General features: G+C 48.8%; 1 protein-coding gene across 1 annotated transcript in view; it reads left to right on the top strand.

Annotated features, from left to right (window-relative positions):
• Window positions 1-4,066: 4,066 nt before the first annotated feature.
• Window positions 4,067-18,064, top strand: part of SORCS3 (sortilin related VPS10 domain containing receptor 3) — a 304,754-nt gene continuing 290,756 nt past the window's right edge. The window contains exon 1 of the mRNA XM_086466346.1: window positions 4,067-4,657. Coding sequence (XP_086322472.1) covers window positions 4,067-4,657 — 591 coding nt within the window. The remainder of the gene's footprint in view (window positions 4,658-18,064) is intronic.

Below are 18,064 nucleotides of genomic sequence, written 5' to 3'. Positions count from 1 at the left end.
GCAGGTCTACAACCAGCAGTGGAGGTAGTGATGGTGAAGTTACTGATATGTGTGATAGGAGTTAACTCTTTGGTTTCATAATTTTTTTTCACAAGTGAAAGTCACAGAATAGGAAAAAAAAAAAATTAAACCCCCAAATGATCAATGCTGCTTTAGAAGGCTTTGGCATGAACTGGTTGCCAGGCTCTATTTCTTTCTTTCTTTAGATGGTGTCATTAGACTTCTTCCATCCAAATCATCCCCTCCAAGCAAACATAACTCCCCCAATTGTCTTTCTCCCCTTAATTGAACCCAGCTCCCCCTTGGTTATAGGCATGTTCTGCTACTTTATATTTGTGCCACAATTTGCCTTCCAGAACATTTACTTGCTTGCTTACTTAGAAACCTGCTGCATTGCCTGGTGTTACAGCATATGGTTGCCTTACATCAATTAAAAATCAACATGGTCCAACAGAATATAACACCAACCCCTGCTCCTTTGAATGGGTTTTTGCAGCTGGGTAGGGATTAAAGCAGATTGTAATGGATTAGATTAGGGATTAAAACAGCCTGTAATGGATACTGTGTTGGACTATTCCATTTCTATTCCTGGATATAGTCTGTGCAATTCTAGAGTTGTCAGATGACATCCTCACTGTCAGTGTGTCATGCAAGATGCCAGGTTTTGAAGCAAACGTGATATTCCTGCAACTGGGATGGTACAAACTGGAAAAGCCCCTTTTCTGTGTGCTGGTGATGGGCACGCAGTTCACGAATCGTGCAGGAGATGGGGGTGTTGCTCACATTACCTTTGTCTTCTAGAGAAGGAAAAGGATTAGAGAGCACTGCTGCTTCTGTCTTTAGCACTGAGGCCTCTGCTAAGCGCCAGGAGATCCGGAGCAGGGAGATTTTAATAGACAGTCCCACATCATCAGTGGGACTTCAGCTGTGTGTCCTAGTATTTAACAGTAATAACCAGGCACTGATGAATGGGCTTTAGGATTTTCTTTAGAAACACCAGCCATTCCTGTGAATATCCGTCTGAGAAATGAGGACCTGGGGTAATCTTGCTGACATATTATGAACTGAATGTTTGGGATTGTTCCGGAGTGTAGCAGGTGTGGATGATATTCACAGAGAGCGGTTTTAGTTGCAAGTAACAGCTCTTAAGTCTGCAGGGTAGGAGAGACCTGTTATTGGGGTGCTGAAAGTACTGTCCTAAAGAAAGTGTTAGTGAACACACCTGTGCATGAAGCCCATCATGTTCTGTGTGACATCCAGCACAGCTGGGCTCCTGTGACAGAGAGTGGTGTGGTGGACACAAAGCAATGCCTTGTGCTGGCAGGATTTGGGGAAGGAGATGTGTCCACAACTCCTGTCTTGGTGTGAGTGGGCTTTGGTCATTAAGTCCGGGATGATGCTGCACAAATGAGTGGCTGATCCAAGTGTGAAAAGGGACTAGGTCTTAAAGAGTGCCTAGCAAGGCTGAGAAGATAAATGGGACTGGGTGGACTGCACAATGGCTAAGCAGTAGCAATTGCTAGCCTTAGCCCCATGGTAGCTGTCACTTTGTGGTTACAGGTATTCTGGACATGCAGAGATCTTCAGGAGCAGCAGTGAACTGCTGCTGGGTCTGTGGGGACTGGGGAAACTTTAGTCATAACGCAGGGACAAGTTCTCCGTGTCACAGCTGCAGCCTCACTGTAGGAGGATGACATTAGGTGGGCAGTGCATCCCGTCACAGTGCATAGCACTGGCAAGATCCAGGGGTAGCCTGCGTGCCACCGATGCCACATACCTGGGGACACCGGTCTTGCAGCAGTCGGTCTAGGGAGACAGTTGAGGTCCTTCCCGTTCCCCATACTAGCAGCAGGAGGGTGCAGTCTTGGGGCTGGCCCGGCTCTGGGCACGGAGAGCAGCGCCTGCCCCAGGTGTGTGGAACTTCTGCAATCCCCTCGCCCGCGGTTTTATGGATCAGCCCTGGCTGAGGTCCACGTCACTGCTCCCACACAAATGAAATGTCATCTCCTAAACATTTTGGCAGCGTAGCTCGAAAAGGAGTCGATTCCAAACCAGAAATAACATCCGTTGGGTTGGGGGCCGGTGATTTGCTTCCCCTGCCCCCACCTCCCACTTTCCCTCTCTGCGTCGGGATTTGCGGTCACAGGCAGGGCCGTGCCCGTGGGTACGGGCCCCAGCGCGCACCGGCTCGCCGAGCTCCCCCCGCCTGCCCGGGGCTGTTGGCGCTTTTCTCTGCAAACCGGCTCACGCCCTGGACCCTCTTTTCACCGCCGCAGGACAGCCGTTTAGCGGCAGCCCCCACCGTTGGCCACAGCCAGCGGCGTTCGCAGTCCCCTCTGCCCTCCTCCGACTCGCTCTCCCCAGCGGCAGCCCGGCTGCACAGACCACCCCAGCCCCAGCCAGGCGCTTTGCAGCAGGAGGTGGCTAACCGCGGGGCATCGGCTAGCAAGGAAACCCCAGAGCTCTCCCAGCGTGGGCATAGCATCACCGATCCTTTCTCTGTCCCCCTCTCCCTCTGCTCCCTGCCGGGCTAGAACCCAACTTAGGCGGGAGAAACTGTTGAGCCGTCCCCGCTCTGGGACTGGCGGTGAGGGGGGAGAGACCGCGGAGAGAACCGCTTAGTTGGTGGATCCGTCCTTGGACGGCAAAGAATGGCTGATGTGGTAAGTGGGAGGGTGGGACGACTAACATAACGCTAATTATCGACACTTTTCAAAGGGAGGAGGAGAACGGGGGAAGGTCGGCCGTGGGTTTGATCTGAAGAGAAAGCGTCGACGTGTTGCTGCAATGAATCGCTCCAGAGGGAGGTGGTGGCACAGGCACGGATGGCTGTGACAAGGGTAACCCCCGGGAGGACGGGGGACGCCCCGCAGCCGTGGGAGGCGGCAGCCTGCCCTTTCCACTTCGCACCGTGCGATTACTCACACCTTGTCCGGGGGCTGAAGCTGCGGGGTCTCCTTGGGCTTTGCCAGCAGAAAGCAGGTGTCCTGGCCAGGGGACCGCTGCATCCCCGCGGTGGGAGCGGGAGCGCTGCACTGCCCTGACCTAAAGAAACACGTCTCCCTCGCTCCTTCTCCCGACGCAGTGCCTGCAGACGCTGCCCTTTCTTGATTATTCGCCCCCCCCCCCCCCCCCAATAAGCCCTGCTAGTCTCCCCTCCCGGGCGGTAGCGAGCTTGCTGGGATTCCCACGCACACGCGCGGGTTCCCACGGCCGGGAGGCTCCGCCTGGGACGGGCACATCCCCACGGCCGGAGCCGGCTCTGGAGCGGTGCTGTTGGATGCCCGCGTCCGCGGGGACGCTGTTACACACGGGAGTGCCCCAGGAGCTACCCAGCTGCGTCGCCTCCTGCCCCTTACCCATCTCCAGCCGTTGTGCGCACATGTGCACACACACAGGGTGCGGAATGCCTACCCCGCTGGAAACGCAAGCACATGTAAGCATACACCGGGAGAAGCAGTGAATGACGGCTGCTTTGTCTCGGGCAGCAGCGCACATACCAAATCAGGAGGAAAGGCTGGGTGATGCTCCAGCTGATTCGGTGCGGCGCGGTGTCCCGCTCCCGCCCCCGGCCCCGCTCCCGGCCCCCGGCGGCGCGGCGCGGCGCAGCGCGGCTGGTGACTCGGCGGTGTATTTCAGCGGCGGCGGCGGCTTGGCAAGGCTCGGGGCTCCTCCCCCCGTGTGGTGTTACCCTCTCACTTGATCAAATCCTTGAACGTGAACAGTTTCACTGAAAAGCACTTTTCAAAAAAAAAAAAAAAAATCGACCAACAGTAAGGAACAGAATCCAACTACCGGGGAGAGAGTTTTTTCTCTTTTTTTTCCCTTCTTTCCTTTTTTTTTCTTTCTTTCTTCCTTTTTTTTTTTTCTTTTTTTCCTGGTCATCGTCTCAGAGGCTGAGAAAGGGGGAAGAGAAAGAAGGAGAGCGACAGAAAGAGGAGCCTTTTGCAAATAATAATTATTATAATTAGAATCCAGCCCCCTTCTTTAAAAAAAAAAAAAAGCCCTAAACGCAGCGCCTTGTCCCCCCTCCCTCTCCAAGCCCCCCGACTCGCTCCGCAAAGGCATGGAGAAGGGGACCAACTGCTTTCCGACCTGCCACACCGTTTTCCTCGCCTGGACATGGCTCTTACTTCTCTCCTGGTGTTGCACCGGCGCCGAGATAACTTGCGGATCCTGCTCGCCTCCATCGCCCTCCTGGCCGTCCTCCGCGTCTCGCCTTAGGCAGGAGCAGCGGCAGCCGCCGGGAGGATTACAGAGCTGGCCGGGCGGCCGGGCGCGGGGCTCGGCCGGGGCGGCGGCCACCGCGGACCCGCTGCCGGGCGGGGAGCCGGGGGGCCGCGGGGGGCCGCGGGGAGCGGCGCTCCGCTCGGCGGGGGCGGGCGGCGGCGCGCCCGGCGGCCGGGGCCCGGCGGCGCCGCGGACCCGCCGGAGCAGCGAGGGGCGCCGGGCGTTGCCGGCGGGCGGCGGCCGGGGGGTGCCGGCGGCCGAGGGGCAGCGCGGCGGCCGGGCTCAGCCCCGCGGGCCCCTGGAGGAGGGCAGAGCGGCGCGGCTGCGAGGGGCAGAGGAGCCGAGGCTGAGCAGCACCACCTTCGCGCTCACCGGGGATGCGGCGCACAACCAAGCCATGGTGCACTGGTCCGGGCACAACAGCAGCGTGAGTATCGCCCCCTCGGCCCGAGCCGGCCCGGCCTGGCGGGGAGGGAGCGCGGTGCCCCGCCGCGGGGCGGGATGGGGCCGCGCCTGCCGCTGCGGCCGGGGGTGCGGGGAGGAGAGGGGCGCTCGGCGGGCACCTTGCGCTTGTCGCCAGGGGGAGGGGGCCACGGAGCGATGGCCGCAGAAAAAAAGAGAAAAGTTTTCCTGAGGAAAGACGAAGGAGAAAGGGAACACCTTTTTTCCCCCCGCCCCCGAAGGGAGAGCTGTGAGCTCCGGGGTAGCGCGACCGGAGCGCCGCCGAAGGGGCCGGGCTGGCCGGAGCCTTCTCCCTGGCGCAGGGAAGACCCCCAGCTGCCCGCCCCAGTCCGTCCCATGTGCCTGCACAGCTGGGTCCCCTTTCTCTCTGTGTCTTCATATGTAATATACACCTCGGCACGCTTCGCTGCCTCTGTGCCAGGGGATGAGTGATGTACAGCGGTGGTGGAAAAGCCCTCCTGTTCCAGCTCTGCATGCTGGCGACAAGAGAGATCCCATTAATCCATTAAGGGGTGGAAAGCCCCACAGCACGTTAAGGGACTCTGAAAGGAGGCAGGTAGTGCAAGCGCAGTGAGAAGTTAAAAAAAAAAAATCGATGGCATCTCATGCCTTTTCCCTGAAGTCAATAATAACGAGTCACTGAGGTGTCCCTGAAAGTCTGTGGGACTCTGCGTGTGTGTGTGTCCCAAACGCCCACACGCCATCGTGCCATGATCGTGCAGGGCCCTCCCTCACACCCTGCTTTGCAACGCCCGGCAGATGGCTGTGGACAGAACTTCAATTTTCTTTTAACTTGGTGTCAGAAATACTATTTCCACTTTGATGTAAAGTCTGAGAACAGGTGTAATTTAAAGAACTCCAGGAAAGCTTTGTGACTGGTGACAGTATTTCCATTATTCTGATCATTATAGCTTGTTACTGCCTTGCAAATGCCTCTTTTATTGTTTTGCCACTATTGGAAATGGGCATAAAACAATTAACAGCATAAAACATGTCGGCTGGATTTTCAGATGCATTCTTCATGAAACTTAGTAGTCATTAAAAAGCAAATTGTCTATCTGTGTATCTATCTGTGCATCAGCTATAGCTTCGTAATGTGCAATTCAACCACCTCTTTATTTTTTTGACTGGAAGTTTTTTTCTCTATTTATTATTACTTAGGCAATAATTCTGACAGCAACGTAGATGTTACTTTGATTTAACCAATTTTTAAAGGCAGTTGTATTTGCCAGACATGAATTCCACTCTCATTAAAGATGAAAGCAAACATTCAAGAGAAAACAGCTGCATGGTACATTTTAGCACTACACTTGTCCCTAGGATTATTTATTCTTAATGTAGTAAGGCATGTAATGAAGAAAACAACCTATATGTCCTCTCTTCTGTTTCATTTTGGTGCTGAATCAACGGGTGTTGAACAAAAGAATCTAAAATCCCCCCCATCCCTTCCCAGCAGGGATTTCTAATAGTTTTGAGTATTTGTGGTTAAAGTAGCAGAGAAAACTCATTTTGTAGGTATTTGCAGGGGAAAGAAAGGTTATTTTTTCTAAAGCGCAGGTCAGAAAGTGATTTTCACAAAATTTTCCCTTCTTCCTTGGTTTCTTTTACAGAAATATGCCATTTAAGTAACTAGTTCCCTTTGTTCTTTAACTCCAGATGACTGAGAAGGGTAATAAAGTAAAATATCTTGAATGTTCATAAGTTTCCATTAAGATTTTGCATCTCAAGATACCAGGCATTGAAAGCTTCCAACTCAAAAGCGCAAGCAAAAGCAGAAGACTGGTATTTATTGCCAGTGTGGTGTTTATAGGAAGGAAAAGCAAGCATGTTAATAAATACTAGTGTCATCTTTTCATGATTTTTCTAATATAAGGTTTAGCATCTGGAGATTTTTTCTTTCCTGTCTCTTGGAGCAAAACCACTGCATTTAGTGATTAATTGGAATTTTTTTAAACAGTGTAGAGGGAAAGTTAAATGTTTGAACCTGGGTCCTTTAATTTATTAGCAGAGAAGGCTGAATCCAGTGCCTGTTTTTCTGCTACAATTCAGTTTTTGCCTAATTCTACTGTCAAGGTGGCTGTGGAACAGGAACGTCAAGCCATTTGCCCAAGGTCACTCAGGGAAACAGTGTGGATTCTTTTGCCAGCCACGTTGGTTCCCAGTCTCTCACCTCAAAGCATGTAGACGTAAAGCAGCAGGAAGGTGTATTGAAAATGGACAGACGATATTAACTCATGTGTCATGATTATGCCAGATGACCTAGGAGAGCAGGTAGGACGTGTCTGTATGCTGTTGTTTTCAGGCTACCAAGGCAGTAAAGAGGCATACAGCTTGCTTTTTCCAATTCCCTGTTACTTGAACAGACTTCAAAACCTAAGCTTACAATTTATTAAAAACATGATCAATCAAATTTCACATGATGAAGCAGTATATTTCAAATTGGACATTAGTGGTGGGGGATTCCTGACACCTGGATGGATTTGCAAAGAAGAGGAAAGCATGGTAATAAAAAAAATTGGGTTTTTACTGGGACGTATATCTACAGACACTCCACAAAAGGGAGATCTTTGCAGCTGCTGAATGTCCTGTTACCTAGAATGTTAAAAACCTCCTGTGGGTTTTTTTATTATTTTAAGAACAACTCCCTCTCCCTCTTCTAACCCTTCTTTTCTCCCACGTCCCTCAAATCTCAATTTAACTTATTAAAAAATAATCCCTTCCAGGCAACAAACTTTTGTTTTCTCTCTTTGCAGATAGTGAGGTCAGGATGAGGATAGAGGCAAAGGGCTGGTGAGATTGGGGAATTTGGGTTCTCTGCTTTGTCTTGCCCAGAGGCATTTTCTGTGACCTTAGGAAAGACAATTAACCTCTCTGGATCTCCTCTTCCATGTTAAATGAGGATAGTACTACTTAGCTACCACAAAGTGGTGGTGTGGAGCAGAATTCATTTTTGCTTTGTACAATACCTGAAGATGCTTCGAGTGGAAATTGTTAGGAAAATGCAAAAATACTATTCTGTGTAGAAATGAGCTTTGTATTCTCTGTGTTCTTGGGAAGGGGACTTGGCTTAGTTCAGTGGGTTTGATATTAGAAAAAGGAGACTTGCACTTGAGTTTCAAGTATCAGTCTACCCTAACAGAAGCATTTATTGAGGTCACTGAAGCTCTTGAGGGACCTTGTGGAGATCAGCTAAAATGTTTTCTTGCTAAGGCTTTTCTGAAGGAAGGAGAATTTTTAGTGAAAACTACTATTATTCCCAGAAGATCTGCAAGCCATTCTTTTTTCAAAGCCGTTCCTCTCTGAACACACACTGCGTACAAATGTGCCATTCGGTGAGCAGTTGTATCCTCTACACTTGTTTTCCCTCTCTCTAGTTGGTTATGTCATTGCATGAAATTTTTCCTCGTTCTGCTCACCAGATGCTCTCTCCAACCTTCCCACAAAGATGATATGATTCCTCAGATTATCTTTTCTTCCTTCCTTTCTCCCTGATTTCTAGGATAAGGAACTGCAAAAATAAGTAGCAGCACCTTTAATGTTGTTGCAGCTTTAAATCTTGCTATCTTGTTTCTTGACAGTAGTCTTTTCAAGAGATTTCAGCAAGCTCAGTGGATAAACCACACTCACTCAGATTGCTGGCCTGATATGATCACTAGTGGAATGGTAAACGGGGACAGTTGTCATTAGGTTTCAGAGTTGTCACTCTGATGAATGTAGCTGTTTATAGGAAGTACTTAATTCTGTCTGTGCTTTTTTTCCATGATGGAAGTACCACAAATTCTGTGGTGTTATGGGTGGGATTTTTTTTTTTTAAATGTAGGAAGCAAAGATGCACATTTTTAGCTTTCTTTTAACCTCTAGAAGACATTTGCAATCCTTTATCTGTGGAGAGGCCTCAGCGTGTGATCATAGTGTGCTTTAGCTATCCCATGTATACATGCCTTTGCCTTTCTAGTAACCCGAGGAAAACTTCAGGCATAAAGATGAGGAAACGCACTGTAATGCCACAGTAAGAGCAGGAGAGGGCTAAGGCACGTGCAATACTGCAGGTTGCTTCAGCCAGGCCAAGTTCCTATATGATCCTAGGGGTTGGATTTTTCATACTATAGGAAAAATGTCAGCATTACATATTTTTATCTCAGTGCAGTGCAGAAGATAAACCTGGAGAAGTATAGTGTTCCTAAGTGATATAGCTGCTACTTGTGCAGACCACGCAATTGCATGGATGCTTATAGTATGATCTGGGCTCTGAATGTTGAGGAAGGCAGGATGAGAACTGGTGAGAGACTGGTCTGGGGTCTTGTTTTATCTTGTCAGCCATGCTACAGTGTTTTATCCAGAAACGGCCTGTGACCGTCATCTCTAGAGTTAACATGGTTGCAAGATTCACTCCGAGACTGGGAATATGAGATGTCTTTGGGACAAGACTCTGGTAAAGGGAAGGGAAATAGTACTGCAGTAGCCTACAGCCACCTGAAGTAGAGTTAGAGAGAAGATGCAACTTACCTTATTGAAGAGGAATTAACATGTGGTAACAGCCACTGCATGTGTCAGACTGGATATTAGGAAGAGTTCCTTCTCGAAGAAAGTGGTGCAGCAAGGACCAGAAATTTCTGGGAATCTCTGTCTTTGGAGATTTTCAAGACTCATAGACATGATCTGATGGTAACAACCCTGCTCTGAGTGGGCTTCTGCGATTCTTTACCTTCTGCTACCACTGATCCTGTTCCTTTACTCTGTTCAAACTCTGAGGGCTGGCAGTGAGAAGCAGGTTGTGCAAGTTCTCGCAGTGAAGCCTGTCTCTTCCGGGAATGATTCTTCTGAATGCTGTTGGCAGTGTTCTGGTGTGATCTGCTAATGTACTGGTAGTTTGATGCTGAGACATTACTCACTCCCATGGCGAATTACAAGCTGGGGAGGCTGATGGGCCTGCTGTGTGCCAGGTAGTTTTTCATTAAGATGCCTAGCAATGCAGTGTGTGATGGGCAGAACGAGATGGGCAATATTTGCAATTCCAAATAGACAGCTATGCTTGGAAGGGAGGAAGGAGAGAAAACGAATGTTTAGGCAGGCAATGCTGCATTTAGTTGTCAGCCATGGGTTACTGCTCCAACAGTCCAGTTGGATTTCAGTCTAAAATTTTTACTCCTAGAGTGCAAGATGGTGACAGAGCAATCATATTAATTGCACTGCATGTGGTAGATATTTTAATTGCTATCCTAGACTGTTTCTTTCTCAAATGGCTTTTGGCTAGATTGCGGACTCATTGCCATTGAAGGTAGGCCGGCTGTGTCACAATGTCTTGATGCATTTCCGCTTCTCCACTACGTTTAGTAATGAAGTTTGCCACTAAAGTCCTTCTCCAGGACTTTGCCAATCCATTTTTAATTAATATTCAAATAGAAGATGGGGAAATAAAAATGAAACTCTTACATAGCAACTGCTTTTATGGTTGTGTTGAGTCAGTAGAGCAGGAAGAAGGCGTCTGGAAAATATTTTTCAGGTTATTTCTCATTAGACTGGTTTCATTGCGCAGTCAGGTCAATGTCCAGTGGATGGGCCTTGATGCTGCTTGTGGATCCCATGAAGCTGGCAGATTCCCCAGGCCATTACCCTGCCTAGCGCAGCAAGCTGTCGATATTCTTGTAGCTCAGAGCTCAGTAACAGAACTGCTCCTGTTCTAGGTGTCTGTCAGCAGTTTCCCTTCAGGCCTCAGTACACAGACTTTTTCATGCTCAGGGATGAGGCCTAGGATTTGTGGCTAAGCTTTCACAGTGATTTAAATGTAAACAGAAACAGCTATGTGATTCTTTAATTATTTTTTTTTATGGAAAACATTCATCCAATTAGATGACAAAGTATTTTGAAAATGGGTTTGAGCAGATAATTGATGTCAGGCAGGGGAAATTTTTCCCAAAAGGGAGGTGAGATGAGACATGTATTTTCTTAAATGCAAGGCTGTGGGAAGATTAAACTTTCTGACAGTTGCCATATTTATAGTTGGATTTGTAGTAGAGATTTTAGAAAAAATGTGAAAGCAGTGTCATCTAATGGGCAAAGCACAGGTTAAGGAACAAAGATCTTTAATGTTGGTTGTACTAAAGGATACTGGAAGCCAGTCTCGCAGACAGTCAAGAATTTACTTGAGTCATCATAGTGTCGTGCTCCTTAAGCTCCTTGGATGTCTGTAGGTAGAATGGAGGAGAGCAATGCATACTTGTCTGAGTCAGTACACTCTTACAAATCCAGATTCATTTCAGGATTGAAGGCCAAGCCTGAGCTCGTGGTTGGGATTGGCTCCAGGACAATTGCAAGGAGCCTGTCAGTTATGGAGTTAAGGTTTGGGTTTGTCTGGGGTCTAGTCAAGTTTATCTTCCAGTGAGAATATGTGTTTGAGAATGTGGAGTCCAACCTGCGTCTAATCAAGACAGTAAAATTAAATGACATATTCCTTGTGAAGCATTAAATGCTATAAATGCAGAAAGTCCCCAAAGCAGCAATCTGTTTGGTTGGATCCTTACTGTAAATTGACGTAGGATTGATCTAGGCCAGTTTAGTGTAGCTGAGAATTCAACCTACAGTATCCTACAGCAGGGAAAAGTACAAGGTAAGAATAAAAAATGAGTACAGAGGTGAGGAAACATGGGGCAGTACAGCAGGGAGACCTGTGGGCTCTTTACATTCTCTGAATTACAGCTGCAGGGCTGTGGGTAGATGAGCTTCCTTCTGTCTTGCACACAGCCACTCTCTCTTGCTTGGCTCTGGGAGGTGGGAGTTTGACCGACACTGTAAGCCATGCTGGAGACTCATCTGGTGATGTACTTGGCAGAGCCCAACAGGGGTTTTAAGCTGAAATAACCCTTAGCTAGAAAATACTGTTTTGCTGAAGCCACATCTTTGCATGCAAGTTGCTTGGTTTGCTTAAGCTCCCTGGAGGAATCCAAGGCAAACAAATTCCTAAATCCTAACTTCCCCTTAATGTCCAGGGAAAACTGCAGCATCGTTGTTAACTTTTCCACCATGCAAAAGGAAGGGCATGGCAGTATTTCCTTTCCTGCCTTTATACAGTGTTGTGAGGCTGAGGGAACTGAGTAAAGTTTGCTGCGTGTTTGAAGAGTGTGGCTGTGTGGGTGTTAAACATATTTGATAAATAATGTGCTATGGGAATTTTTGGGTCAATTCCCAGCCCTCGTGGCCAGCAGAGTTCCAGCATACAATAAAAATCAGAAAAGACTGATGCTGAATAATCAAACCTCTCTTTTTTTTCCTCCCTCTCAATCCTGAAGGGGACCTGATGGCTCTCCCACTGAAATGAGTGTCAAAACCCTCTTGTTCAAAGAGGGTCCCTGACACTGAGGTTGTCACGATGTTTTCTCCCTTTCGTGTTCTGATATGCGACACAAACGCTAGCCAGGCAGATGTGCAGAGCACTACGGGGCCTCTGTGCCCAAAACAGCATCAGTTTTGATTAGCTCCAGTGTGATTTGGACACCCAGGGGTGCAGGCTGTAAGAAAGGGTGCCGGGCTGCTGGTGTGTGAAAAGCAGAGCTGGGCGCTAGAGGGAGCGTGGGCATTTGCTAAAGGAAGGAAAATACTGCAACGGATGGGGAGGGGAGCTGGGGCCTGGGAAATGCACGCTGGAAAGACAGACGCTGCTGAAATATTGATATGAAAAGCCGCTTGGAGTCATTGACTCCGTGAAACTCCTGCTGTCTGGGGTTCCCTCTGCGAGAGAGGAAAATAGTCTGAGCGTGCACTCGGCCGTGGTAAAGCATTTCACACCCCCCCCTGCAGCTGATACTATCTCCCTTTTGTGTCGTCTCTAATTGCTGCCAGGCTTTTTCTTGAAGGTGGGAGTCCCCATGCCGGGGTCTCTCATCTGCTCTGATCCCCTCCAGCCTGAGTCATGTGCCTGTAAAACCACCAGCATCCTCCCAGCAGTTGCCGGCAGTGCTGCTGGGCTGGGAGAAGGGGCGATGTTACCATTTAGGGTGCCAGGAAGCAGCGATGTGAATCGTGGCTGCTGCTGGCTGAAGCAGTGTGTGCTCTCCATCTCCTCAACTGCCGTGCCCTGTTCTGTGCCCGGGACTGGCTCCTGGGGATAGCTGTTGATAGACTCATTTTGCTGCTGATCTTTTCCGTCTCCTACACCACTTACAGCTGGTAGGGGAGTTGCGCTTCATTGCCTCTCTCCCCAGTGCCTCATCTGCAGAGGATACACTTGTCCTGACAGGTCCCTGCGACTTAAGACTCCACAATATTTTGACCAACTTGAGGGTGTTGCACGAGTCTTAGCGTTTCTGCTCCTCTCTCCTTTTCTTTCTTGTGAATGCAGGGGTACAGAAGGGACTGGAATTCATCCCAGCCACTGCATGGTGGGACAAAATAACATTTCTTCCTGGGAAAAGTGGTTGTACTAACTGGTGTCCTTGGGACTAAAATGGATATTTGTGCCTTGGAAAATCTAGGACTGAGCCACAGCAGATCGCTTGGGTCAATGTTGGGCTAAAGCCTTAGGATCCTAAAAGAAACTGCTTTGGCACTGCTTCAGACACTATTCCAGTCTATAACATGTGGGTACTGCTGATACATTTTCAGTGGACGGTGTGGCTGCTGATACACTCCAGAAATGCATTGAGCCCCCTTTGGGGATTTGGTAGAGGACTACTGTACCTCTCCTCCCAGACCTTTTGCAAGGATGGGCTGCAAGTCAGGGACTGGGGCAGCAAAGTCCCTCCTACTGTAAGGGAAGATCAGGTTCCTGACCACTTGAGGTACCTGAACATACATAAGTCTATGGGACCTGGTGAGGTGCATCCCAGAGCCTTGAGGGAATTGGCTGATGCAGTTGCCAAGCCACTTTCCATGATACTTGAAAAGTCACGGCAGTCAGGTGAAGACCCAGGTGGTTGGGAAAAGGGAAGTATTACACCCATTTCTAAGAAGGCTAGAAAGGAGGACCCTGGGAACTACTGACCTGTCAGCCTCACCTCTGTGCCTGGGGAGATCATGGAACAGATCCTCCTAAAAGCTATGCTAAGGCACATGGAGGACAGGGAGGTGGTTAGAGACAGCCAGCATGGCTTCACCAAGGGCAAGTCCTGCCTGACCAACCTAGTGGCCTTCTGTGACGGAGTGACTAAATCAATGGACAAGGGAAGAGCTATGGACTACATCTATCTGGACTTCTGTAAGGCCTTTGACATAGTCCCCCACAACATCCTTCTCTCTAAATTGGAGAGATATGGATTTGATGGGTGGACTGTTTGGTGAGTGAGGAATTGGTTGGATGGTCATATCCAGGGGGTAGTGGTCAATGGCTCGATGTCCAGATGAAGATTGGTGAGAAGTGGTGTCCCTCAGGGGTCTGTATTGGGACCGGTGCTGTTTAATCTCTTCATCAATGGCATAGAGGGATCGAGTGCACCCTCAGCAAGTTTGCAGATGACACCAACCTGAGTGGTGTGGTTGATATGTCTGAGGGACAGAATGCCGTCCAGATGGACCCATACAAGCTTGAGAAATGGCCCTATGTAAACCTCGTGAGGATCAACAAGGCCAAGTGCAAGGTCCTGCAGCTGGATTGGGGCAATCCCCAATATCAGCACAGGCTGGGGATGAAGAGATTGAGAGCAGCCCTGCCGAGAAGGACTTCAGGGTACTGGTGGTCAAAAAGCTGGACGTGAGCTGGCAATGTGTGCTCACAGCCCAGAAGGCCAACCGTATCCTGGGCTGCATCAAAAGAAGCGTGGCCAGCAGGCTGAGGGAGGTGATTCTCCCCCTCTGTTCTGCTCTGTGAGACCTCACCTGGAGTACTATGTTCAGCTGTGGAGTCCTCAGCACAGGAAAGACGTGGACCTGTTGCAGCAGGTCCAGAGAAGGGCCACAAAGATGATCAGGAGACTGGAGCACCTCTCCTAGGAGGAAAGGCTGGGAGAGTTGGGATTGTTCACCCTGGAGAAAAGAAGGCTTTGAGAAGACCTTATTGTGGCCTTTCAGTACTTAATGGAGGCCTGTAAGAAAGATGGGGGCAATCTTTTCAGAAGGACCTTTTGTGATAGGACAAGGGGTAACAAGGGTCAATTTAGACTAGACCTAAGGAAGAAATTTTTTACCATGAGGGTGGTGAGGGTTGCCCAGAGAGGTAGTAGAAGCCCTATCCCTGGAAACATTCAAGGTCAGGTTGGACAGGGCTCTGAGCAACCTGATCAAGCTAAAGATGTCCCTGCTCACTGCAGGGGGATTGGATTAGATGGCCTTTAAAGGTCCCTTCCAACCCAAACTGTTCTATGATTCTGTGATTCCACTGGGGGGTTAGTGGAGTGGAAGGCTTAAGCACAGAGCTCCTGCTGATTTTCAAGGCAGAGAGAAAAGCATGGGTTAAGTTCAGATGTGCTTCCTTGGGCTGTCAGAAGAGAGCAGGCTGTACATGCAGGTTGTCTTCGTGATTTTTGGACTTGCCATTGTGCCTGATAGGGGTGTGCATTGCCCCATGCCTTGGCTTCCCAATCTACAAGGAAGAGTTAACTTATGTGCAGGGCTGTTGCTGAGGCTTGAAATGGATGGATATTTGCAAAAGCTGATGGGTGGAAGAGAATCTATAAAACACGATTATTTAGCTCTTGCCAAAAGTGCTTTAGGACCTCATGGGTGCAGGGAGGAAGGAGTGGGAGCTCTAATTGGTTGTTAGCCTTTCCCGGGGGTTTGTGCCTGGTTGGAAAATCTCCCCCCCAGCTGTGATCAGTGCCATCAGGTGCAGGCAAACAAGGCTGCCTCTGCAGTCTTTACTTGCCTCTGTCAGAAGACTTATGGGGGAGAGGAGGAGAATTCTTTTTGCACAAGGTAGGGGGTGGATGATTTTGTATTTGTGGGCATTTCTTTGTTCTAGGCTTCCTCTACCAGCAAACTGTGCTAATTTCGTACTTACAAGGTGACAGACATGACTGTACTTATAAAGCTGTTATGCTGCTTATTTCAGCTGTGTATTTCAAAGGTCACTAAAAGGAAGCTCAGTAGTATTAGTCTTATTAGTCTTTTTTCTGTGGGGGGTGGGGGGGGACTGAGGTATGCAAGAGAAGAGGGATCTGCTCTGGGTTGTGCTGCTGATCAGAACTAAAGTTGGAAGGCAACTTTTCTGACTCCTGTCTCTTATTGATGTGTCTCCTTAATGACAAAGGACTTATTTTACTTCATCTGCCACAGCTCAGGTGCTGGGTGTAGTTTCTTCTTAGAAAAGACTGCATGAAAGAAAAGAAAAACAGGTGAGAAGAGGATCTAAGAGGGGGAAGAGCAGGACACTCATTAATAATAGAAAAGTGGAACATGCTCAGCTGAAGTCATTAAGAGATTGATCCAGTTAAAGCACTGCAAAGTTCTGGCTGGAAGTGATTTAACAGCATCTTTGTCTGCTGCTCTAATCCCTTTACTAGCATGGCTTCCCAGATTGAGTTATTTCAAATTACAGCTCCTTTTGAGCTGCATGAGAATTGACAGGGTGAAACTGTGGAAGCCATGAATTTGGGCTTCCATTGGAAATACAGAGACAGGAGAGGGGTCACATCTGTCTGCTGAGGGGGTTGGGAGCTGGCTCTGAATTATGTGGCTTGTTTGTAATGGGTTGGAATAATTTAGGATGACAGTCATAGCAGGGCACACGTAAGTCCTGTGTGCCTGTTTGTGCAATTTTGTCGTGGGGTAACGCAGTAAGATGCAAAGTTCAAGGGTCTTGTTAGCTTTTGGAATCATTAAGGTGGCTTCCCCACCCTTTGTATTACATTTCACACCCAAGGGAAAATGTCTCTGCCCTTTGCCAGGTGCAGGTGAAGGACTCCTGAGTGAGCCAGGGCAATTAAATCTTCCTCCTACCCCCTTGCAGGGGCCTGGGCTGGGTCTCCCCATGTCAGTCTTCTGCAAGGTGGAGGGCTGGAGCAGTATGTGAAGGGCAACGTCCTTGTTCTGCCACCCACAGTGTCTTCCTAGCTTTGTTCCCAATCAGCAAAATGTTGGTAGCACTTGACACTATAGTGGGACTGTGGAGGGGGGTGCAAAAGAATATCTGGGGCTGGGCCCTGCACTCCTGGACAGACCTACTGTCTGAACCAGCAAGAACTCTGTGTTTGCAGTGGGACAGGGTTTTGCTTCTGTTTGGGTATCAAAAGCCTGGTGCAAGACAGGAGACTGATGAGCCTGTGTGTAAAGCAGCATAGTGACTTTGAGCATGGGAAGCCTTGCTCCCAGTGTGCGGTGGGAGAGGCAGACAGGCAGACCTGTGTATCAGGCAGGAGGTCTCTGAAAACTACATTTGCCATCCTGCCTGAAAAAAGGTTTGCCTATGAGATGGTGAGATTGCAAACCAATATGATAGCCATGCTACTTGGGAGAACAGTTATTTTAGAAGAGAGAGAATCTTTATCCAAGTGTGCTTTGGCAACTATTGGAACAACACCAGGAGAAAGCCCTGTGCAGTCACAGTGTCCATACCAGGTGTTACAGAGATATAATAGAGGTGGTTCAACTATCATTGGCCAGGCTTTTCTGGGTAGCTGAGCCTTAAACAGAAGGGCTTTCAGAAAAGCATGGGCTGTGGAAAGTGGCAGAGAAAGATCTGGCCAGGTCACCCCACCAGATTATGATTTCTGCTGAGTGTTTTTGAGGCTCTGCTCCAGTAGCCGCACTGAACACTTAGTTTTCTGGGCTGTTAGAGCTGTCTGCTCTCTGAAGGATCGGAAAATAAGTAAAATGCCTGGTCATTTGGTTAAGCAACAGAAGTTAGCCATGACTTGTCACTTAACTGCTTGTCTTTCCAGGACTTTTCTGTCTCAGTGTTTTCTTTCATCTCTGTCATGATCCCTCATTCAGCTGCCCATTTGGAGGAGTAAATAGGGGCACATGGTGTGCTTGGCTGAGCATTACAGGTGTGCTGGAGGGCTGGCTGTGGTCGATACATTGATCAGCTGCAGCCCTGCCAGCTATGAGAGTAGACACTGGGTGGCTTGTGTTCAGTTCAGGTATTATTTTGGGACCTGCTTCTCAGTCAGCTGAACACAGAGGAACATGGTGTCTCTGTGACCTTTTTTTCCCTGTGGAATTCAGTTCAAATTGGTCAACAGATTCTGAAGTTCTCTCCCATGCTAACTCGCAGACAGCATGGTCTCTTGTGTCCAAAGCGGAAACTTGGTTTCTTTTTGAAGGCAACCTAAAACACAGCTACAACATCAGCACTGAGGAAGCCTTAATTTACTTAATTAATATTGTTCACTGTTGTTTTTTGCCAGCCTGCCTGGAAACTCTGTTCCTTTAATCAACAGGCAACATCGCTGGCCGTGCAGCATTCTCAGTTTAATTGTACAGCCTCTCTTTGCTACAGGCTCAA

Source organism: Leptosomus discolor, chromosome 6 (genome assembly GCF_034619465.1).
Source record: "Leptosomus discolor isolate bLepDis1 chromosome 6, bLepDis1.hap2, whole genome shotgun sequence".
Taxonomy (NCBI): Eukaryota; Metazoa; Chordata; class Aves; order Leptosomiformes; family Leptosomidae; genus Leptosomus; species Leptosomus discolor.
Note: the sequence above shows the minus strand (reverse complement) of the source record. Positions and strands in the feature narration are given on the sequence as shown.